Here is a 26,107-nt window from a genome sequence, read left to right as displayed (position 1 = left end):
ATTTTGGCTTCCATTCTAAATGTTAAAAGTTTACTTCAAGTATCTGGTAATTCTTGATTGTTTGTATGTGTATATATATTGGGCAGGGCTTATTGATGAGTGGGCTCCTCTAAGGGAGATTTGACAGGGCTATTGACTTAGAGAGCCTCCAATTACTTTCCCTTGGATTTATCCATTTCCTCAGGATTTTTGCAATATCCCATATGGGAGTATATGTCTAGCCTCCAAAATTCTGGAAACCAAGAAGGGAAATGGGGGCAGAGAGGTTTGCTAAATCTTGTATCAGTTGGGCTCTTCACTCCTAACCTCAGCTCTTCCTGGTGTCTATAGGTTCAGGACCTCTCTAATTCAGAATTTCTAGATAGAACTTCTGGTATCCAGCTCTCCACATCATGGGAGCTTGGAAGTCTGTTCTAACAAGTGAAAAGCTGAACAGGCTGAAAAATCAACAATTCTTCTTTCATCCGTGAGAGGGGAGGACATCGGGCAGGTAACTTCTCCCAAGACTGGAGAGATGAGTAAATACAGGGAAGTCATGACTAGAGCAAAGACTCAGGGATGGAACTGGCTGGAGAAACCAGTGCTGAGATCAGAAAAGCTGAACTGTAATTGACAAATTGCTGGAGGTTCAGTGTGGACAAGTATGAGAGTTAAAAAACTTGGATGTTTATATGAAGTAGATAATTGAGGCTTGACCACTAATTATGCACCTATATTTATGATATAAGAAATTAAAAATAATTTCACAGAACAGCAGTTCTTTATTTCATCTCTTCACATTCTCCAACCCTGGAGAAAAGCAGATTGTAAATGCTGTTTCTGTTTTCTGAGATTGAAGGAGCTTAGCATGATAGTAAATCTTCATGACTCGACCAAGAAGTATAATCAGTTAAACTATTTTTGTGAGGATTTTCCAGATGCTTTCAACAACTGTGTGGGTGAGGGGGAGATGCTAGTCCCTATTTATATGATTTTATTAAATGTTTTCTCAAAAGTCATTGATTTTTTTCCTTATTTGGAAGAAGGTTATTTAATATTTTGAAACCATTTTATCACTGACCAGTTTTAATGAATGGTTTTGCAATTATTGCCACTACTGCCTTTTAAAGGTTACAAAGATGAAATTGCAAAACTGAAAATATTCTAGTCACCTTTAGAAAGTTTCACTGTAGTCATTACATATCATTATCTTTTCAATTCTTTGAGATGTTGTAATTATTCTTAACAGATTATAACTGATCATTATTTTAATATCTTATGCAAAGTTTTACCATCATATAAATGTTAAAATGAGGACAGATTATGGAATGTGTCAGAATTGCATGTGGTCTACAACAACCATGATTAATAGCCACAATATCTTTCTTTAGTTCAAAGTAAGATTGCCTTTTAATTTTTAGAAGGAAATCAGTTTTTGAATTTATAGTTATAAGAACACCCTAATGAGGATCAGAAATTGTCATGGTCCTTTTCATATATGAGTTAGACAAAAAATAAAAATAAAAATATTCTGCTTGAAACCTAATAAAATTGTGATGCATTGTCCTTGGTGGCAGGAAGAAAGTAAACATAGTCATGGTTAAGGATACTAAATTTTACCATCTGAAAAACCCAAGATCAAGTCCCGAGTCTGCTTTTTATCAGCCCCACAACCTTGGGAAAATTGCTTAACCTCTCTGCAGCTCAATCTCCTCATACCAAAATAGAGATGATATGTTCCTCATAGAGTTGTTAGAATTATGTTGAGATGATGCGCATAAAGCATTTAGAACATGACTGATAGGTATTTGGGAGACAAACAACAATATTATCTGTCACAATTATTTTTATGGTGGGCAGTTTGAACCTTTTCAGCCTGCATAATATCTTCCTATTTTATCAACTGTAGTTTTGTTCCCTTTTAGAAACTGAAATTCTAAAACAGAAGAATGTTGTGTAACATCTTGTTCTTTATTCTTACTTGTTCTCTTATTTATTTTAAAAACCAGTGCTTAAGTTTTGTAAATGTACCTTCTAGTTTATCATTACTAATATTTAATCAGTAATGAGGTAAATTTCCTTGAATGAGGCAAATTTCCTTGGTATGCCTATTTTCTCATGTCAGTGCTTCTATGATGATAAACCATTTAGGGTCATTGTAGAACCTCATTGGGTGAGATGTGGAATGTAAACAAGTCACATAATATGAAATTATTACATCACTAGGTTCATTCAAAAGTCCAAGTAAAATGTATTTTTCGTTTCATTGATTAACCCAACTATGGTAGGTAGAACAAATAGGACTTTATTTTTCTGACGTCAGGAGTCTAGAGGTGAACAATTATTGTAGTGGTTCAGTGGCTTTGCAAAGTTAGGGCAAATATCTCTGCAATTCTCTCTCTTGAGCACAGGCAAAATGAAATGACTGTGGCAGCTCCAGGAATCATGTCCAGGAAGAAAGGGTGTTGACCAAAGAACACATGAGCCACCTCTGGTGCTTTCTTTTTCCTTTTTTTTTTTTTTTAATTGTACTATAATTTATGTGTAGGAAAATGAACTATCTTAAACATACCAATCAATGAGTGTTGACAAATGTATACCCAATACATAAATGTGATCATCACATAAATCAACACAGAGAATATTTCTGTCACCCTTGAAAGGTCCCTCGTGCTTCTTTCCAGCCAGTTACCTCACCAACCTGGAGGCAACCATACTTCTATCAGTAAAGCTTAGTTTTGCCTTCTTGAATTTCATAAAAATGAAACCACACAATATATACACTTATCTGCATTTTTTCACTCAACATAATATTTTTGAGATTCTCCTATGTTATATATATTAAGAGATTGGACCTTTTATTGCTGAGTGGTATTGCATTGCCTGTTCCTTTTTAGTCAGAATACCAAAAACTTTCTAAGATACTTTCCTAGTAAATGTCTACTTGCATCTCATGGGTCATATCTGGTCACATGGCCAGTCCTTGTTGCAAGGGGGGCTAGGAAAGTACTTGTCTTTCTAGCTTCTATCATGGGAGGCTACAAAGGAGGATCAGGTTGGGAATGGCTTTTGAGTAGCCAAACAACAACATCTGCTAAAATGAATTTCATAATTTTAAATTTTATGATGAAACTTAGGTTTCATTATTTTTATTAAAAAGTGCTGGTTATCATATTTATCTTATTTATGTATTATTGTTTGAAATGCACAAAAAATTCCAGGGTAAATCTAAGTTTAAATTTTAAAGAAACCAGTGAAAAAAATTTTAATGAGAATTGTGAAGCAAACAAAAGTAATCTTGAATTAAAATAAGGAAATTGTTTTAAAAAGAAAAATGAAAACATAAAATTATGAAATGTGAATTGGAATACTAAAAAATGGTATTGTCCAAAACTGCACTACCCAATAAAATAGCCACTAGCTACACATGGCTATTTAAATTAAAATAAAAAAAATTCAGTCCATCAGTTGCACTAGCCACATTTGAAGTATGCAGTAACTACATGCAATAACTATATGGCTACCATATTAGTGCAGATATAGAGTATTTTTTCAGTCACTGTGGAAAGTTCTGTAGGACAGCACTGCTTAAGGTAGAAATACCAAAAATGATTATTTACCATCATTACAGTAGAATCTTAATTGATTTGGAGAACTATCAAAGAGTGGTGAGTAGTTTTACTACAGAAAGATTTAGTTAATATTTAAGTGAATATTAAAGCAAAAGAGAGAAGTAAAATATTCATTTTTTTCAATAAATACTTACTGAGCACCCATCATGTGCCAGACTTTGGAAGTATAGCAATGAACAAAGTAAACAAAATCACTGTTTTGGGGACATTTCTGGCATAAGATGGGAGAGAGACATAAAGTAAATGATACCAGGTGATGGCAGTCCTATGAAAATAAATGAAGCCAGGCAAGGAATGGAGGGGGACATTCTTACAGGGGGTTCAGGAAAGGCCTTCTCTGGTAAGATGTTAATTGTGCAGACCTGAAGGTTATTAGAAAGTGAGCTGTCTGGCTACCTGCAGAAAGAACATTTCAGGCATTGGCAATATCAAGTTTGAAGACCTTGAGTTAGATAATGCTTGATTTTTTTAAGAAAGACCAAGAAGACCAGTGACAGGATCAGATTAAGTAAGGCGGAGAGGGTAGGTGAAATCAGAGACCATATCTGATAGGCTTTTTGAAGACTTGGGGTTTTACTCTGAATGATACGAAATGCAATTGAAGGGTTTTGAGCAGGGGAATGACATGATGTGACTTATATTTTATAAGGATCAGTCTGGCTACTGTGTAGAGAATATCCTGTGAGGAGGCAAGGGGAGAAACAGAGATGCTAGTTTTATGACCTGAGCAAAAGTCAAGATGAGAGATCATGGTGGCTTGGACCAGGGTGATACTTGTGGAAGTGGGGGCAAGTGGCAGGATTATGGGTATATTTGAACACAATTTACATTGGACTGAATAAGAGTCATAAGAGAAAAAGATGGAACAAGAGTGACTCCAACATTATTGGTCTGAGGAACTCCTAAAGTAGTGTGACCATTCACTGGGAGATGGAAAACTATTGGAACAGCAGGTTTTGGACATATCTAAATGTGTATTGCATATTCAAGTAGAATTATCAAATAAGTAATTAGATATTTGAAGTTGGAGTTCAAGAGAGAGTCCAAGCTGGCACTATAAGTAGGCAGCCTATAGGTGGTATTTTAAGCAGCGGCACCAAGTGAGATCGCCAAAGTAGTGAGTGGAAATAGAGGAAAGATCTGAGGACTGACCTTGGGCACTGCAACATTTAGAGGTCAGAAAAATAAGAAGGAACCAGACCTGAATAGTGGATTTGCCAACATGTTGGCCATTGGTGACCTCAACAAGAGCAGTTTGGGTAGAGCTGTGGGGATGAAAGCCTGCTCCCCCCCTCCAGCCCCAGTAGTACAAAGGGTCTTAGGGAAGAACAGCTCCCACTTAAGAGGATTGCAGGGAAAGCAGTGCAGTAAGGGAGAGTGAGTTTCAGGAGATCAAGAAGTGAAAGGAAAAGATAAGAGGTTTCAGATATTTGGGATTTTGCTGACTATACTTGGTGAGTTCCAAAGGGCACATTAGAAAGGTTTGATTTGAGAGATGAGAGAGAAATAGGGAAAGGAAGCAAAAGATGGGGATTGTACTACAGAACATGTGAAAAATTCTCTTGAGTTTTAGTTAAAAAAAAAAAAAGTGGAGAATTGAAGCCATTAGCTGGATGATTCAGTCATTTGCTCTGTTCAAGTCTTCTAGATTATTACATTAATTCTTCTTTAGGTTGTATTATGCAGATACAACTTTCATAAATTATCGAAGATGAAACATGAAATTAAACAGGGGGAATCAAAACTATATATAGGCTCTATAGATTTGTTGTTTCCACTACTTTCTCTAGTTCCTAGGAGCTCCTATATGATTGCTATAATAATTTGGATTAAAATATATGGGACAGAAATTATCACAACAAATTTATTGAAAACCAATACATGTTTTTATTAACAACAGGTAATTGGAAGAAAAGCAATCGTGAAAAGTACAGCAATGCTGATAATAGAGTGTGTGATCCATTTCCAATTTTATGTCTTCACGCCTAAGCGGTTTTTTTATTATTATTATTGACTCCATTGGTCAATCTAGGCAGGTTTGAATTTCATTGATATGTGAATCAATATTCCGCATTGCAAAACTAATCAGACATGCATACGAGAAATGAGGACAAATTTTGGGAAATCATTACTTGTACCAATATATAGAGCATAACATGCTTAAAAATACATTTATACAAGTGAGTTGTATATCTTATATTATTAGGCTTCTTTTTTTTTTTTTTTAAAGATTTTATTTATTTATTTGAGACAGAGAGAATGAGAGAGAGAGAGCACATGAGAGGGGGGAGGGTCAGAGGGAGAAGCAGGCTCCCTGCCGAGCAGGGAGCCCGATGCGGGACTCGATGCGGGACTCGATGCGGGACTCGATGCGGGACTCGATGCGGGACTCGATCCAGGGACTCCAGGATCATGACCTGAGCCGAAGGCAGTCGCTTAACCAACTGAGCCACCCAGGCGCCCTATTATTAGGCTTCTTTAGAGCTATTCAGGTCACAAGTATCCTTATAAGTAAAATGAAAATCAGATATTGATTGGCAACATGCTTAATCAAAGACTTTATAACCAATGCTAAATCATCATGCTAAATAAACTGTTTTTATATATAATGGTTGGGAACTGGAAATGTTTGCTGGTGATCTCCTCTAACAGCCAAAATAAATGCCTTTTGAATTATAAAATACATTCTTTGAACATCGCCTTTATTAGATTTTCACTGATGAGGATGTGCTTTACCCACTTGATATGTTTGAAATGGTATCTGAGTACAGTTTTAATTTGCATTTGTCTGATTATGAGCTAGGTCCAGCATTTTTCCATACATTAAAGTACTGTTTACATTTCTTTTTCTGTGAATTGTTAATATATTTGTCTGTTTTTCAAACCTAGATTATTTAAAGATGATCTTCCCATATTAAAATTATATCATATGCACATTTCCCCAAATTTAAATTCTATAGCAAAAGCTATAATTCAGATGGTAAAAAAAGAAATGGTAATTTCATATCTGTGTTGGTACATATTTGGCATTATTTATATAATAGAAGCTGTCTCTGTTTGGGTTGTACTAACAAAATACCATAAACTGGGTGGTTTATAAACAAGAGAAATTTATTTCTCACAGTTCTGAAGCCTTGAAGTCTGAGATCAGGGTGCCAGCGTGGCTGGGTTCTGGTGAGAACTTTCTTCTGGGTTGCAGACTGCCAACTTCTCATTGTATCCTCACATGGGAAGAAACAAGGAGGGAACTTTCCAGGATGTCTTTTATAACGGCACTACTCCCATTCGTGAGGGCTCCACTATTGAGATCTAATCACCTACAAAAGGCTCTACCTTCTAATACCATAACAACAAGGGTAAAATTTCTACATACGGATTTGGGGTGGGGGGGTAAACATTCAGTATACAGCATTAGTCTTGTCCTCAGACTACCTGCGTCACTGTCACAGTGGGCTGCCTGTTAAATATGCAGATTACTGGGTCCCTTAGGTCTGGCTCAGATCTTCTGACCTAGAAATTTACGTTTCTAATAAACATTCGATATAATTCATATGCACAGTAACAATATAATTCATATGCACATTAAAGTTTGAGAACCACTGTAGTAGAGGGTATAAAATCAAGAAATCAGCAAATGTGGACATCAAAAGAAAGCTGGAATAACAATACTTATATCAGACAAACAATTTTAAACCAAAGACTGTGAGAAGAGATGACGAAAGGCACTATATCATAATAAAGGGGACTGTGCAACAAGAATATCTAACAGTGATAAATATTTATGCCCCAGCATGGGAGCACCCAAATATATAAAACAATAAGAAACATAAAGGAATTCACTGATAATAATACAATAATGGTAGTTTAACACCCCACTTACATCAATGGACAGATCATCTAAGCAGAAAATCAACAAGGAAACAATGGCTTTAAGTGACACACTGGGCAAAAAAATCAGCAAATGTAATCTGGACATTAACAAAATATAAAAAAAATTTGAAACTACTACAGAAATGTTTAAAGATAAAAGTTAAAATTACTCTTGGGGTGCCTGGGTGGCTCAGTCATTAAGCATCTGCCTTCGGCTCAGGTCATGATCCCAGGGTCCTGGGATCCAGCCCCACATCAGGCTCCCTGCTCTGCGAGAAGCCTGCTTCTCCCTCTCCCACTCCCCCAGCTTGTGTTCCTGCTCTCGCTACCTCTCTCTCTCTGTCAAATAAATAAATAAAATCTCTTTTAAAAAAAAGTTAAAATTACTCTTATAAAGGAAAATCAGCAAAGTTTATAACTCTAAGTCAATTTTATCTGTAGACTTTGAGGCTTTGTATTTTAAATTAGAAACAGGATATTTTCTTTCAAAAAGTGGTATTGTCATACCTCAGTTTATCAATATTGATGTCAGATTCAACTCTTTCTAATACATTAATTATTTTTAAACCTTTAGGTAGTTTTTAGTAAATCATTGCTAGAGAGTTCCAAGTGGTATTCTAGTCATTAGATTAGAAAAAGAAGTTTGGGAGGCACCCTGCTGGCTCAGTTGGTGGAGCTTGTGACTCTTGATCTCGGAGTTCTGAGTTTGAGCCCATGTTGGGTATAGAGATTACTTAAAAATAAATTCTTAAAAAAAAAAAAAGAAAAAGAAGTTTTTGATGATTGTTGGCTGGTAACTTATTCCAAGAGACTCTCTAGTAAAGTGTTATAGACTGCAACACACATATACAGAGACACACACACACAGACATATACACAGGGCTATATGAACACATCCAGAATTACCTTACATACCTTCACAATGGTGAGTTCTGTTCCTGGTTTCTTGGATGAATGATGAGGGGATAGAAATTAATGTGAAGGGGTGCCTGGGTGGCTCAGTCAGTTAGGGGTCTAACTCTTGATTTCAGCTCAGGTCATAATCTCAGGGTCATGAGATTGAGTCCTGCATCGGGCTCCATGCTGGACGTGGAGCATGCTTAAGATTCTCTCTCTTCCTCTCCCTCTGCCCCTCCCCCCCAAATAAATAAATCTTTTTTTAAAAAGAAAAAATTAATCTGAAAATACGTATTAATTCTGGAGATATAGAAAGAGTTCAAGTATTTTAAATTATTTTGCCCATTTTTTAATGGCATATAGTTGAATAGGTTGATTAGGTTCTTTAAAAATGAGAAGAGAAGTTATACTCAGATCATCTTTGGCAATGGGAGTTTTTGTACATGGATATCCTGGGATATAAGGTAGTCCAGGACATTATTTCTGAGTCATAGAGTTACTCTGGGAACTTCCAAGACTGGGAAGTATGACATGACAGGTCTCATGGATAACTGGAATCATGCCTAAATTCTCTTAGTTCACAAGGCATTTTACTTTACAGAGGGAGAGAATGTGATTGGGTCCATATACCACCATTCAAAATGGAGTGCTAAAATTGGTTAGAATTTTATGCCACACTAACTCACAGGAGCTCAGCCTCCTTTGTGCCCAGTCTTCCCAGAGGTTCAAACATTAGTAACATAGGATAAACAGGCTGGTTTCACTCAAATCCAACACAAGCCATAGCAACTAAGAGCAGTTTGCCTAAAGAAGGACATCATAAGCATAGTGGGTATGCAGCATTTCACAGACTCTTGGCTGAAACAGAAGAGAAACTGAAAGATTAATTATTTAAAATTTTCTTCCATGTTTAAATGTATCCTGACTCTAAAAACCACATGGGCCCTTGATACAACTCTTTTGGAAACTCATATATAGTTTATATTCTTTGTCTGCTTGGCAATATGAAAATCCTTGAAGATCTGAAATTATGTATTCTATTCAGAGGTATGTATTCTATTCAGTAATCAATTATCTATTCAGTAATCAGTAATCTATTGCAATCTTTTGGATTACTGGCTTATAATTCCATCTTGATAATAGTTACACCTTAGATTTTTCTAACACATCATTAGTTCATTAGGCCGCTTTAAACAAGTACTAGTTTTGGGGTGCCTGGGTGGCTCAGTCATTAAGCGTCTGCCTTTGGCTCAGGTCATGATCCCAGGGTCCTGGGATCGAGCCCCGCATTGGGCTCCCTGTTCCGCGGGAAGCCTGCTTCTCCCTCCTCCGCTCCCCCTGCTTGTGTTCCCTCTCTCGCTGTCTCTATATCAAATAAATAAATAAAATCTTTAAAAAAAATAAAAATAAATAAATAAACAAGTACTAGTTTCATAAGCCATGAATAATCTTTTGAAACCTAAAACATTAACTAAAAATGTCCTAAGTTTTATTTAGTATATTCTGTAAGCAGGTACTGATTTTGTTTGGAGAAGCAGGTTAGCAAAATGGAGTAACACTTAGATCAGGGAACCGGGGCCAGGACATGGTAGGACTTTTCCTACCCAACCATGAAAAGTTGGGCAAATTATTTAGCCTCTCAGGCCTTTGTTTCTTATTTTATTTTATTTATTTATTTTTTTTAAAGATTTTATTTATTTATTTGAGAGAGAGAGAATGAGAGACAGAGCATGAGAGGGAGGAAGGCCAGAGGGAGAAGCAGACTCCCTGCTGAGCGGGGAGCCCGATGCGGGACTCGATCCCGGGACTCCAGGATCATGACCTGAGCCGAAGGCAGTCGCTTAACCAACTGAGCCACCCAGGCGCCCCTGTTTCTTATTTTATAAAATGTGGAAGATACATCACTATGCTTCCTCCTATTTTCTTTATTATATACCCTTCATCTCTATTAATAAGTAAAAATAGCCATTTTTGGTTTTAGCATTTAATGTCTTTTTCTTCAATTTAATTTAATTACAAGGGCCTACTCACCTTATTTGCAAAATAAGCAAAATTGTATTCCTATAAATATTTGTCTTATGAAGCCTATAACATTGTGTATGGATTTCTGGCATTGCAGGAAATGTGATAAGGAGCCCCTTGAGCACCTTTCTGACTAGAATGGGGAGTTGGTGAGGGAGAGGAATTGGAGTTAGGAGTCATAGTAGAACTGGGGCAAGTTATGGAAGGCTTTGAATAATGGATTTAGGCAGTAAGGAGTCATTTTATAATGGAATGACTTTGTGAAAGTTGCATCTTAGAACGCTAATCTGACAGTTACGGGGAACAGTATGTAATAGGGAGAAATGAAGCCAAAGTACCAGCTTAGAGTCTTCTGAAGTTTTCAAAATATGGATAATGAGGGTCTAGTCTATCATGTTGACAGTGGAAAAGGAAAAGCTTAGAAGGAATTAAAAGACTGCACAATGGGACCTGTTCCTAATAGATATGATAGATGAGGTAGCGAAGAATACAAGATGTCTCCAAAATTTTAGGTTGAGGAGACTGGAAGAAGGTCAGTAACTGATATAGAGAAGTTTGGAAATGTTGCTATTGGAGGGAGGATTTTGAGCATTGTTTTAGGCAATTTGAATGGCAAGTGAGGGTGAGAAATGTTCAGTGGAAATGGTAGCTGGTAATGTCTTCTAATAAGGGAAGAAACAAAGACATGAAGATGGACAAAATGGTGAAACAATGAGGTAGATAATTACTATCTGGTTTAGCAAAAAAATTATAGATGAAAGTTTTGTCTGAATAATTTTGGTCCAGGTTAGAATAAGATAACAGTTTATTATCATATGATCTTGTATTTGCATTCTCAGTGTATTATTCTAGCCTTGGAAGAATTGAAAGAAGCAATCAGTAAAATCCTTGGTATTTAGTTTCACAATGAATACTTTTGAAAAATGAGAAAGACAGATACCTGTTTGGAAAGAGTCATTGATGAGATATTTGAGGGAATCTGACTCATTTTAAATCTGACTCATTTTTAAATGGTTTCATAACAAAATACAGCAGTAGGTGAGGTGCCTTAAAGAATGGATTAAAATTCTAAAAGTCTATGTACATTTTAAAGATTTGTGGACAAGGACATAATTGAATTGCATATTGATACTTGACTCAGGCAAAAACTCCAGAAAGCCACATGTTAAAACAAAACCAGAATTATAAGGGAAAAATATGTCTGCATTTAAATGAAAATGAGGTTAATAAATCAATCATGTAGTATTGTCATTAAAATATGTGTGACATAGAAATAGGAGTTAAGCACATAGGAAAACACAAGATAACCTGCTATGGTGAAACACATAGTTTAAATATTTAATGAAAATCACTTGATTAACTTAAGCGAGTTATTAGAATTTGGAAAAGATCCAGTGAATGGCAACTAAAGTGATCAAATATATTTTAAATAGACCATATAAGAAAGAGCTAAAGAAAAATTATTTAATCCATAAGAGAAAAGGTTAAAGATAAACCATAATGTCCCTCCTCCTGAATTTAGGAGTTATATTTACTCCCAAACAATTTCACAGAGAAGAACCATCTTTTTTTTTTTTAACACATAATCTAAAGAATTGCTTCAGTTGCTGCTGCAGCTTTTGTGAGGTTGAGGTCTAGTGACATATATTGGCTACTAAAATGAAATGACTGCTAGGTCTTATCTGACCAATTTGTGAAGGATCAATTAACATGGAAATGGCAATCACAAAATACAACCTTGGAGATATTGCCAGTTCAGTTCCAGACCACCACAATAAAGCGAATATCAGAATAAAGTGAGTCAAGGGCGCCTGGGTGGCTCAGTTGGTTAAGCGACTGCCTTCGGCTCCGGTCATGATCCTGGAGTCCCTGGATCGAGTCCCTGGATCGAGTCCCGCATCGGGCTCCCTGCTCGGCAGGGAGCCTGCTTCTGCCTCTGACCCTCCCCCCTCTCATGTGCTCTCTCTCTCTCTCATTCTCTCTGTGTCAAATAAATAAATAAAATCTTTAAAAAAAAAAAAAGAATAAAGTGAGTCAAATATATATTTTAGTTTCTCAGTGTATATAAAAGTTGTGTTTACACTGTACTGTATTCTGCTAAGTGTGCAGTAGAATTATGTCTAAAAATACCATAATTAGGAAATACTTTTTTGCTAAAAAATGCTACCCATCATCTGAGCTTTTGGCAAGTCGTAATCACTGATCATAGATCACCATAACAAATATAATATTAATGAAAAAGTTTGAAATATTGCAAGAATTACCAAAATGTGACACAAAGACACAAGCGAGCAAATGCTGTTGGAAAAATGGCGCTGATAGACTTCCTTAGCATAGGGCTACCACAGACCTTCAATTAATTTGCAAAACACGTAATATCCGTGAAAAGCAATAAAACAAGGCATGGCTGTACTGTGGGGAGGGATGGAGAAAGCCTCTCAAAATATGATTTAGCTGTAATTAGAGCAGTCTCTTGTTTGCTGATCCCAATAGGTACTCCTCATATGCTAGCTTGCTATCTTGCCAATATGAACTAGCACTCCAGACAATCCCCAATTTAAGATGGTTCAACTTAAAATTTTTTGACTTTACAGTGACGTGGAAGTGATATGCATTCAGTAGAAACTGTACTTTGAATTTTGAATTTGGATCTTTTCCTGCATTAGTGATCTGCAGTGGACTTCCTCGCGATGCTAGGCCCCAGCAGCAAGCCCCAACTCCCACTCAGCCACTCTGTTCTGAGGGTAAAAAACTGATACACTTAGAGCTATTTTGTTCCCTTACAACCATTCTTTCACTACAGCATTTCAATACATTATTTAATAAATTTTCACTTCAGTGTTGTATTCAATAAACTACATGAGATAGTCAACATTTTATTATAAAATGGGCTTTGAGCTAGATGATTTCACCCAGCTGTAGGCTAGTAGAAGTGTTCTAAGCAAGTTTAAGGTAGGCTAGGCTAAGCTATTATGTTTGGTAGGTTAGGTGTATCAAATGCATTTTCAATTTATGATGGGCTTACCAGAATGTAACCCATCATAGGTGGAGGAAGATATGTATTTAAATGGAAAGTAGAAAAAGTACCTTTAGAAATCTTTATCTTGGGATGTAGTGTCGTACAGGTGTAGTGCAGTATTCTTAACTATTAAGTCAACACTAAAAGAAGTATGGCTTCATTATGAGTTGTACAGATGTTATACAAGAGAATCACTAGAATGTAACTCCAACCAGGAATGACAAGTAGGTAAGATTTCCCTTTTCAATTCTGGTCCATTGGAAGTGACTTCCAGGGGCTCTTTGTTGAGAAGGATACTGAAGCGGAGTTTGCACTCAGTAGGAAAGAGTTAACGATTGATTTACAACTTCCATGGAAACTTCCAGTGACCTTCACCTTTCTAAATTCAGGGGCCATTTCTCAGGCCTTATTTTAATTAATCTATTAGCAGCAGTTACCACAGTTCATCACCGTGAAGGCAATCAAAACCCTGCTGGCTTAAGAGAGATTTTGCCCCTCCCTTAACTACCTGGAAAAGTCTAAATTGGGGGGTCTTTCCCAGAATTTGAGTTATTACAAGATATAAATTTCACCTGAATGACTTATCTGTATGGCAGGCAAACATCTGATTACTTAACAACTTTTGTACTGCCTTGTAAATTGCCCTCCTCCCCTTTGATGCCCTAGACCCCATCCAATTCCTTAGCTTAGGATGGCATATGTACCTCATTTTACCTTTCTGTCTTTGAACCTCTCATGTATGTGGGGCTCCCATAGATGCAAAATTAAATGCAGTTCTCTCCTGTTAATCTGTTTATGTCAATTTAATTCTTAGGCCATCCAGAAGAACGTTTGAAGAGTAGGGGAAAATTTTCCTTCCTTGCACTAGCCTCTGTACTCTCATTTGCTGGTTCATCTCCCCTTCGCTCCCTTTTAGAGTTGGAGTGCTCTGAGACGGAGTCATTGTATCACTTCTTTATCCAGTCTTGCTCCCCAGAGCAGCAAGGTTCAATAGGAAAATAATGTGAGCCACAAATGCAAATCACATATGTAATTTGAAATTTTCTAGTAGGTACATTAACAAAAAAAGTAAAAAGAAACTGGTGAAATTCATATATATATTATTTAACCCAGTATACCTCGAATATTAGCATTTCAACATATAATCAATATAAAAAATATATTAATATGAGGTATTAAATTATTATTTTATTTTTCTGTCAGGAAACATTGTTGCTCTGAGTTTAAGAATTTTCACTGACAGAAAATCAGCACTTTCAGAAAATCTCTCACATAGCCCTGCGTGGCTTCTGAATCTTAATTTTTGTAGAAATATCAACATATTTCTCTTCAGTACAGTCATTCCATCCATGATTGATGGATCAGTCTTAACCTCCTATTTCTTTCTTTTTTTAAAGATTTTATTTATTTATTTATTGGAGAGCGAGCGAGAGAGAAACAGCATGAGAGAGGAGAGGGTCAGAGGGAGAAGCAGGCTCCCCGCCAAGCAGGGAGCCCGATGCGGGACTCGATCCCGGGACTCCAGGATCATGGCCTGAGCCGAAGGCAGTCGCTTAACCAACTGAGCCACCCAGGCGCCCTTAACCTCCTATTTCTGTATTTGGCTTTGACTTATGAAGCTCTTCAGGACTGTTTTTAATTCAGAAAGAGTGACTTTGTCTAAAGGAGATGCAGTGGTAACTATGCAAGGTAGTTTTTTACAGTGGACACTCATCATTAATATTAATGAGATATTTTAAGTTCTTTTGTTTTAATTCTAAGTCTTTGAAATGCACTGTTACACTTATAGCATACCTCAACTCAGACCGGATGTATTTCACATGCTCAATAACCACATGTGGCTAAATGGCTGCTGTATTGGACAAACATGGCCCTAGATGATCTTATCCAAGCCCTTAACTTAAAATACCATCTATATGCTATTCTCAAATTTATATTTCTTGCTTGGACCTGTCTCCTGAACTCCAGACTCAGAGGGTCTATGTGACATCAATTCTTGGATACCTAATATGTGTCTCTAACTTATGTCCAAAATTGAACTCTTGGTCTCCTCCGAATTTGCTCTTCCCCATCTCAGTTACTGGCAACTCCACCAATTGCTCAGGCCAAAAACATTAGACTCAACCTTGACTCCTCTCTGTCTCAAACTTCACATATAACATACAACTACTGTGGCATTATTAGTTGCATGTGCAAGATATATACAGACTCTGATTCACTACCACTACCATGGTCCAAACTCCCATTATCTCTGTCTGGGTTATTGCAATAGCATCCAGAGTGATCCCCCACAGGCTGTCATCATAGCAGCAGATATCCTTTCACAACATAAGCCAGATCATGTTACTTATCTGCTTAACATTCTCCAATGGCTCCCTGTCTCACTAAGAGTGAAAGCCAAAGTCCTTCTAATGACCTTCAAAACTCTATAGGATCTGGCCTCCTATTACTTCTCTGACTTCATCTCCTACTATTCTCCATCCTCAGTGTACTGTAGCCACCTTTACGTCCTGCTTTTTCTTTAACATGACAGTCATATTCTAGCTTCAGGGCCCTTAGACTTGCTATACCCTCGCTTATCCCCATGGCTCATTCTCTCATATCTTTCAAGTCTTTGCTCAAGTATCTTGTCATGGAATAAATGAATGACATGATGTGAATTTGTGCCATAAGGAGGCATCAGAGCACAAGTGCCACATGCCCTTCTAACAGAAGTCAACACACAATTAACTTTCAACATTTATTGAGCATCTATTATATATAAAACAGGCGTCTATGATTGGTCTGTCTTAGTGAAGGGAAAGGTTGAAATAATCTTGTTGCTTTAGAAGGTTTTTGAACATTTTTAGTACATAATGGAACAAACAGCTGACTTCCTTAGTCATTGAGAAAGCAGTATCTATTAACAAATACCTTGTTAGATAATTTAGGGCTTCCTCTTTTTGGCAACCAGAATCTAGAAACACAATCCCTTAATCCATGCAGTATTTAAATCACTGCAATATTAGAACACCTGGTTGTAGTCCTACTTTGACTCTTAGCTTAGTGGGTGACTAAATAAATCACTTCTCCTTTTACTGGCTCAATTCTTTTATTCCTATGATAAAATGTCTAATCTCATCTATTGCCGAATTCAGGTTAAGGTAACAGGTCAGTATATACTTGGGTGTTACAACTGGCACAAATATGTATGCATTGTGGAATTTGAGAATAAAAAGTCTTTTTAAAATCTAAGAATTTATAAATCAGAGCTATTTAAACCTAGTCTTCAGGTAGTGGTAGACTTTAGATCTTTAGTCTTTTCATTTTTCAACCTTATTTTCACTAGCGTGACCACTTCTATGATTGAACTCATAGCTTATTTTAGTTCACATCTGCTAGAGTCCAACCTACCTCAAAACAGAGAAACATGATCGGCCTGAGTAATCAACCTGAGACATTAACATTTGTAGCTCACCTCAGAAATGGATTTGAGAGTGAGTGGGGAGAAAAAAGGAAGTATTGAAGGAAGAGACGAAAATTATTAAAATGGCTTAATTCAATCTAACACGTTTATTGGGTGCAAAGCACTATGGTAGTCATTTTAGTAATGCCAAAATAAGCAAGACAGTCACTGCCATCAAGGACTCTAGAGTATAAGGTGAACTAAGAAGTGGTGCATAAATTACTAAAATATACAGAGTACATAAAGGAAATACGAGAAGAGAAAAAAAACACCATTAATTAAGGACATTTTAGTACGTCAGAGGCAGTCACATATATTGACTCACATATATTAACAGCCCTTTCAAAACTTCCAGGTAAGCTGAGGGAGGACAGGTAACTTGTTCAAGGTCATTCAAGCTAGAAAGTGTATACTGGCTTTTGTCCCCAACCCAGGTTCCAAAGCCTATCCTCCTTTCAGGACATCATTGCTAAGAGGGAGATCCAAGGAGGAGTGGAAGGGGATTAAGTTATGACTGGATACTCCTAACTGCGGTGGAGGCAACAAAGAGATCAGAAAAGCTGTTTGGGGCGGCTTGTGAGGTGGGCCTTGAAGGATGAATCGGAGATTGGGCGGGCCGATGTGGGGAAAAGGGAGCGACTTTGAGCGAAAGAAGTACTGAGAGCTGCTGGCTGATCTCCCAGTTCTTCGACTGGAGGAGTCGATCTGGGTTGAAAAACTAACGTCCGGTGGGTCTTTTCCTTTGGGCTTTTCATCAGTCACCAACTTCGCCGTTAGGAATATATTATTTTTGTAACTTGAAAAATCTCAATGTTTTAAAAGCGACCACTGAGTCCCTTGCACGGTGGGCGGAATCCTGCCGGCACCCCTGGCACACCCCCTCTCTCCGAGCTCCTCAGCCACGCCACCACCTGGGGAGCGTTCGTCCCCGAGGAAGGGCGCTCACCCTCGTGGGTTTCTCCCCTGTGGGAGCCCGGGTCCGAGGCGGGGTCCAGGCCGGGGTAGCCCGGGCAAAGCCGCGCGGGCCCAGCGGGGGCGGGGCGGCGCGCGGGGCGGGGCCGCGAGCGCACCTGCCCGGGGCGGCGGGGCTCGCGGCGTCTGCGCGGACCGACGTGCCCCCCCCCACCCCGCTCCCGCCTTGCCGTGTGTTTACGTGGAGACGAAGATGGCGGCGGCGGTGACGGCGTTGCCCGTGCGGCTGAGGACGGTCAGCCAGTGAGCGCGGAGACTGGTTCCACGCCGGGCGGGGGGAGCGCCAGGCCCGGCCCTGCTCCTTAGGCGGCGGATCTTGCGGTCCCACCTCTATCGGAATCGACCTTTCCTTTTTACCCCCGACCCTCTCCCTGTCTTCCCCCAGCTTTCCCTTCAGAGGCCATGGAGGACGAGGAGAGACAGAAGAAACTGGAGGCCGGCAAAGCGAAGGTAAGAGAGCCGGAGGCTGTTGGGCCCGCGGTGGGAGGTGGTGGCTGGAAAGGGGTGGGAGAGGGCCTGGCAAACGGAGATCGCAGCAGCTCGGTTCCCTGCCCGGGAGGGAGGGGCTGCAGGACCTGAATTTTCCCCTTGCCCTCTACTCTCCTTTTTCCAATTGAAAAAGCCTGGTGTTACTACCTAGCAGATGATACTTCCGTGATGATTGGGTGGTGTGGCTTCTTTCTTGTGAATGCTCAAATAAAACCCTTCCTTTACCGTATAGCTATAAGCTGGTATTTATTGGTTCTAAATCTCCAGCCTTTCGCTGTTTTAGGGAGTTTCCTGGGTAGTGCAGGCATTGTGCTTTTCAGGGTGGGGATTTAGGGCTTTTCTTTATTTGGTGGGGGATTTGTACGCCGATCATCAGCTTAGCTTTCTTTGGTGGCACGCTGGCACTGTTGTGTATGTGATTGGCCTGTGACAGCTGCCTTAGCGGTGGCTTGAGTGTGCCACAAGTGCCAGCTGTGAAGTTCGCCTTAGGGGCGTTTTAGAAGCATAGCTTTATATGTTTGTGTTTGGAGGTCTTTGTCATGGCATGCGCTTTTGTATTGTGTGGAATGTTAGTGCAGTCTGTGAATGGAACGGCGGGGGACGAAAGGTACCATATTCTAAGCCATCTGTAGAATTCCTGCTTCAAATAATTGAATTGTTATATATGTCTCAGAGAGTCCCTATTTTATGCCTGCGTGAAAGAAAAACTGTAAAGCAAACAGTACAAGACTATAAGCAGGTATTACTCACTGGGCTTCGTGAAAAATTTGATATAGACAAAGTATAAATTAAATAGCGTACTTCTTTTAAAAATTCCATATTCGAGCATATCTTCTAGCTGGTCTCAAAGGCCCCCTTCCTCCGTTATGACGACGTTACCTTTTATAGATTATATTCTGCCTTATTAGAGATAATTGTTAGCAATCATACTTGGACCACGATTAAATTATAATATAGTTAACTGTTTTTCTTTCTTCCTCTCCTTTGCTCCCTCCAAATAAAACAAAGGAGGCGGGCTCCATGATTTCAGTAATCATTGAAGGGCCATACTGCAGAGATGCCATAGTAGATGCTCAACACAAGTTTCTTAGATGAGTATGCATATAAACTAGCTTCATATTTCTGAAGTACAGTTGGCTTTCCCGTAAGTCCCTTCTATCTAAGATCAAAGCTTGAGTGCTTTTATATTACCTGGTAGATTATTACTTTAAAATCTGTAAATGGTGGAAAAGGAATCAAGACATCTTCAGAAGCCCAAAGTTGATTATATTTCTGTAACCTGAGGGTCTGAGCAAGCTCTGAATCCAAGAAGGTGGAGGTAAAGTGTGTGCCTCCTTTGGAAACCATTGATGTTCTAGTTAGACATTTTGTTTCTTAATTCAGAGTTTGTATTGCCTGTCCCCAGAAGTATGTTTCCTAAAGATAATGCATGAAGCAGTCCTACAAAATATTTACTTTGGATGATACATATCATATCAGAGGATTTATTTAAATTGATTTGGCCAAAAAAATTCTATTTTCTTTGTGTGTATGTGTGTTTTTGTCTGTCCTTCAAAACTCTGCCTTTGGGGTGAAAATTTTTTTCTTTTGATATTCACTTTTATTGTAGAAGATTATCGTCTTCTAGAGTTGAGCCCAATTTTTCTAGTCAGAAATAAATCTGTCAGATATATAAGGCAAGATATGTTTGCTGGAACATTAGCTGTACAATCTAAAAACACTGGAAACAACACTCAAAGAGAATATTAGAATAATTATTTTCTAAACTGTATCATGTAAGTGCAATGGAATATTATGCAGTCACTAAGATTATGAAGACCAATATGAATATGAGAAATAGAATGAAAATTGCATCATTAAAATTAGTGTATACATTATTCCATTTGTTTAAACTTGTGTGCTTTTAGATTAAGACTTAAAAAATTTGTAAAGTCATTCAGCAAACCTTTGTTGAACTGTTTTATACCAAAAGTTGGAAAGTCAGAGGTGGTGTCAGTCTCTTTTCTCAAGTTGCTCACAGTTTAGTGGGAGAGACTAGACACTGGGTAGTAAGTACAATGAGAGAGGAGGTACAGTAGGATTTGGGGTGAATTTTTTCATTTGTAAAAGTGCATTAAATACTGCTACCTTGTTTTTGAGACTACAAAGAAGGCTCTTGATGTTAAGGCAGCCAATCATGGTGCCTACCATATAAAATACTTGCTTAATGAATGAATGAGCAGAATGACTATAGTCGTTTGTAGGTACTACTTTACTAGAATATTGTAATTTAATAGCAGTAATCCAGAATTCTCTTAATTGAAAGTCTGTTATTGCTGGCATCAGAAATCACTTAAACTGATCATTTCTTTTTTTTTTTTTAGATTTATTAATTTATTTATTTCACAGAGAAAGAGACAGCAAGAGCCAGAACGCAAGCAGGGGGAGTGGGAGAGGGAGAAGCAGGCTTCCCGCAGAGCAGGGAGCCCGATGTGGGGCTCGATCCCAGGACCCTGGGATCATGACCTGAGCCAAAGGCAAATGCTTAACGACTGATCCACCCAGGCGCCCCTAAACTGATAATTTCTAAAACTTATTTAGAAACTTGGCTTTCTGAATGTCTTATTTGTTCATTGAACTTAAATATTGTATTTGATAATCTGATTTTATGAACCATAACTTTTTAATTTTTTTGTGGTGTTTGGTAAGCTGATTATTGAAAAATTTCCTTTCTGTATCTAGATTTTATAAATGATTATTTTTTATGGCTTGTTTGCAGTACAGTATGCTTTATAAAATAGCAACCAAAATCTGCAGTGATAGAATAAATTCTGGTATATGTAGCCATTAAGATAGTGCTATAAAGACTTTTTGAGTTGGGAAAATGTCCACAAATAATGTCAGGTTAATAAAAATGTTATATAAAGTATATGTACATACTTATATATGAAGACACCTGGAAAAAATGCACTAAGATGTAAATGATGGCTATCTCTGGGTGCTGGGTTATTGGCAATTTTAATTTTCTTTACACTTTAGTATTCTCTAAATTCTCTACAATATTTCTTTTAGGATCAGTAAAAAAAATGCTTAAAAATCATTTTTAAATACAGTAAAAGCTTATCAAATACAGCATGAAGAACTCATCCTACTGTATGGTTATTATAGAGAATAAAAAAATGAGGCACAGAAAAGGTAGGTTTCCTAAAGACCCTCACTTTGGTGTAGTTCTGCAACTAATTCTTAATTCCAGTGTTGCTTATATTACATAGTTGGGAGAGCCTGTATTATTAGACTTGCATAGACTTCTTTTCTGTTTTGTAATTCTTTTTTCCTTTTTGTCTGTTCTCATTGCCATGGTCATACTCATCTTGCCTTGCTCCATCTCATCTGTCTCTTTCCCTAATTTGCTGTTTGAGATTTGCTGTGACTACAAAACTCAGTGAGTTTGATAGAATGGTTTATAAAAATCAGAGCCAGTGGAGGCCAGTGAGTGGGCTTTATGATAGTTCAGTTTTTCTACTTGTTGGTTTTTTGGTTGCTGTTGAGTCCTCAGCTACTTCCTCAGTGTTAATATAGCAAGAAGCCTGACCCATGGAGATGTGAGACATTACTGCATTATTAAGTAAATATTTTCAGAGCTGGGCTAATCCCATTTACAAGGTGCTGATGGGGATGGGACTACATAGGCTGTCTTTGTGTTAAACTACTTTTAAATGACTTCATTTTTCTCCAAGTGAAATTATTTACACTGTTATATAAAGGAAGTATTGTAATATTAGTGAACAAAATTAGAGGACAGTTGGGTATTTAGTATTAATTAATGTTACTACTATAAATTCACATTGGGTATACTTAACATTCTATTCATGTAGCAGAATTCAGTAAAACCAAAGTTTTGTACCAGCTATTCAGCATTGTATATATTTGGCATTATTTGTTGAATAATCATTAAAAATTTTGCCTATTGCATTCAGTTAATTAGTAATTATATGATTTTTATTTGTTTAATGAGCATTTTCAGTTTGAAAAGTAGTGCCAGTTGTATGCAAAAAAGGACAGGACTCTATGCAAGCTGTGTATTAGGTTATTGATAGCTGGACTTTTCAATTACTGTTTACACTCTGATAGACAAAGTTACTTACGGTGCATGATTGTTCTTTGCGTATTTCAGATACACTACACCACCACTAAGAAAGTTGCTCTTCATTCTTGTTTCTTTAAAACTTTCTAGTTGTTTGTGTGTGTGTGTTTTTGTTTTGTTTTGAGTAAGGTCTACGCGGGGCTTGAACTCACAACCTCAGGATCAAGAGTTGCATGCTCTGCCACTGAGCCAGCCCGGCACCCCAAAAACCTTGTAGTTTTTTATTCTTTATGTGTCATAGCTTACTTAGCTTCAGAGTGGATACAGCAGTTTGATACCTTTATCGTCATTTTTTTCCATCATCATTTATTCTAACCGTTGTGCATTGTGACTTAAAAATTAATTCATGACCTTCAGGCTTTGTTGAAAAACAAAACAAGACATGTTTTTTAGATTATGAGCCTTAAGAGGGATAATATGGAGGAAAGTATGGGCAGAATAGTCTTTTTAAAGTGAATAGTCAAGAAAGGTTTCTAAAGCAAATCCAAGAAGTGGCAGGAAGTGGGTGAAAGAGTGGTAAGATCTAATGAAGAGAGACTTACCAAAGAGATCTGTAGTGTCCCGTCAGTGAAAGTGAAAGTTGAATGAGCACATGGAAGAGAGGAAGTGAAAAAGATAGGATATATCCAAGTGGCTAGAATATGACAAGATTGGGCAGGAATTATTTTTAAACAAAAATACCTCTTACCTTTATATATAAGGTTTGTAGGAAGAGATAAACTATGACTGTAAAATACCTATTATAGGCTACTAATTATTGAAATATAAGTAAATTTCTAATATGGAACTAGAAAAATTTCTCATGGTAAATTGTTAAACATTAAATGATAAGGAACATTATTTAAATTTTTTTATGATTCCACTAAAGTTGAAATTAGTCATCGTATTTCATTGGTTAGCATCTCTTTAAAACTTTAATTTGGAAAAACTTCAAAAAAATTTAAGATTTTATTTATTTATTTGACAGAGACACAGCGAGAGAGGGAACACAAGCAGGGGGAGTGGGAGAGGGAGAAGCAGGCTTCCCGCTGAGCAGGAACCCTGATGCGGGGCTCGATCCCAGGACCCTGGGACTATGACCTGAGCCGAAGGCAGACGCTTAACGACTGAGCCACCCAGGCGCCCCAAAACTTCAAAATTTTAAAAAGTTTATTTATAGAGGTTGTTTTGCATCTGGGGTATATATGTGTGAGAATTTGTAATACAGCTATATGGCATACTAGAAAAGACACTAGGACTTTGAAAACATTTATTTGCTTATTCAGCTGACATTTTTGAACGCCTACAGCTGCAACTATGGACTTTTACTTAGCAAGCATTTATATAAATTATCACAAATTCTGTGCTTTATTGTCTATGGGCATAATCCTGTTGCAGGACATGAATCTCAAGAGGTGTTTTGGAGAACAAATGAGATAGTGATTGAGAACTTAAGTTCTGGTGCGAGATACAAAGAAGCTATGATTTTTAAAATTGAGATGAAATTCACCTAACAAAAATTAATCATCTAAAAATGAACAATTCAGTAACATTTAGTAAATACACATTTCGCAACCACTGATTCTATTTAGTTCCAAAACATTTTTATCATCCCAGAATAAAACCTATATATTAAGCAGATACTCTTCATTCCCTCCTTCCCCCAGTCCCCAGCTACCACCAGTCTGCTTTCTGTTTCTATGAGTGTACCTATTCCAGATATTTATTACAAATGTAATCCTATAATATTTGATCCTTACTGTCTGGCTCTTTTCATCCATGCATCCATACTTCATTCCCTTTTATGGCCGAATAATATTCCATCGTATGTAACATTTACTACACTTGATGGGCATTTGAGTTGTTTCCGCTATTTGGCTATTATGAATAGCGCTACTGTGAACGTTCACATGTAAGTATCTGAGTACCTGTTTTCATTTCTCTTGGAATTGCTGGATCATGTGTTTTTTGAGGAACTGCCAAACTGGATTTCCACAGCATCTGTAACATTTTACATGTCCACCAGCAGTGTATGAAGGTTTCAGTTCCAGTTTCTCCATATACTCACCAACACTTGTTGTTTTCTGTTTTTTTATTATAGCTGTTCTAGTGGGTGGAAAGTGGTATCTCCTTGTGTTTTGATTTGTGATTCCCTAATGACTGAGGATGTTGAGCATCTTTTCATATACTTTCTGGCCATTTGTCTATTTTCAGAGAAATGTCTGTTTAAGTCCTTTGCTCATTTTTTAATTGGGTTGTTGCCAATTGCTATATAATATTAGTTATTGTATGCATTTTTTCTATATGCAAGGAGAGAGTGAGAATACATGTGCTCAGGCAGATAGGAGAGAGGGGTAGACAGAGAGAACCATACATCTCAGTAGGATTATCTTCCATCTTGCTTTTTTTTTTTAAAGACTTCTAGGCTCTTCCAAAATTTAAACTCTTGCTTTGAATAATAGGTTCTAGGTGAATTGATTAGAGCATGATACAGAAGTTTGAGTTCTCTGTGGGCCATTGAGTCATTTCATTCCATGACCAGCTGTTTTACAAGAGCATGCAGTTGGTCAAAGGGACACCTGTTGGGTTTTTGGCTTGGACATTACCAAACCATTTTCACTGTGGTAACAAAATAACCTAGTCTTGTTCAGTAACAAAAAGGCCTGTCATTTTCATATGTGAACACAGTATTTCACTAGTATAACATATTTTTGTTTTGACTTTTAAGGGATCATTTCTTAAAGCCCCCAAAGATATTATTTTGACTTGTAAAAACTACACTAAACTTTACTATTCAAAATCCTAATCTATAAAGATTCGAATTTGTAAATTGTATTGATTGAATAGGTTCTCTGGTTTACAGTTCTCTGAAAAACAGGGTGTAAAATCACTTTCTTGCTCTCCTCTTTTTTTTCTTCTCTTGATACTGAGCACACTACAAAATTCCTTGTTCACTATGAATCATTTATTGTGGGCTCTGTGATTAAGCTGTATTTATTCCTCAGGAGTTTCACTTTTACTCAAGTTGATGTTGTCTTATTGTTTCCCCAGGGAAGATAGATAGGGTTAGGGACCAATTATAACTAAAAATACTTGTTCTCTATCAAAAATCAAATTTAACATATGAAAGTATATGAGGGTGATACAGGGAATTGCGATGTACTTAGGGCAATGATCCCAGTTAATTACCACACCATTTATGGTCTGTTGACTGTTATGTATATGTTGATTTCTTAAGTCAAATAGGTACATACTCTAAAGGGAAAGGTAGTAGAAACTGTTTAAAAACTGCATTAGCAAGTATCTGCTGGAAGTTTATATATGAAATAATGGGTTTTGGCTAAAAGTTATAGAAACTATTTTCTATTCATAGACAACTTAAAAATATTGGAAATATTTTTATGTAAAATATTTTACATTTATCAAGTTAGTATTTAAATTTTGGTTTGCATAAATTCCTTTTGTAATGAAAATACATGTCTGAGCATTTTTACTCAGTGACTTCCCTGTAATAAGGGAACTCTCACTTTTCCACTTCAACCAATAGCAATTTTTATAATAGAGTTTGAGAAGAAAAGATAATTTGGGATGGAGATATATATATATTAGTTGAGAAGAGTATATATTTTAAAATTCAAAGGGTAAAATCCAATGTAGGTAATTTTAATAGGCCTCACGTT

At 37.3% G+C, this 26,107-nt stretch overlaps 1 protein-coding gene across 1 annotated transcript in view; it reads left to right on the top strand.

The window, feature by feature from the left end:
- AKAP9 (A-kinase anchoring protein 9) overlaps positions 1-26,107 on the top strand; it is a 190,330-nt gene that overhangs the window by 17,222 nt on the left and 147,001 nt on the right. The window contains exon 2 of the mRNA XM_081799698.1: positions 18,222-18,286. Within this exon, the coding sequence (XP_081655824.1) occupies positions 18,222-18,286 (65 nt within the window). The remainder of the gene's footprint in view (positions 1-18,221; positions 18,287-26,107) is intronic.

This window comes from Leptonychotes weddellii, chromosome 12 (genome assembly GCF_054177405.1).
Source record: "Leptonychotes weddellii isolate Sample4059 chromosome 12, ASM5417740v2, whole genome shotgun sequence".
Classification (NCBI taxonomy): domain Eukaryota; kingdom Metazoa; phylum Chordata; class Mammalia; order Carnivora; family Phocidae; genus Leptonychotes; species Leptonychotes weddellii.
Note: the sequence above shows the minus strand (reverse complement) of the source record. Positions and strands in the feature narration are given on the sequence as shown.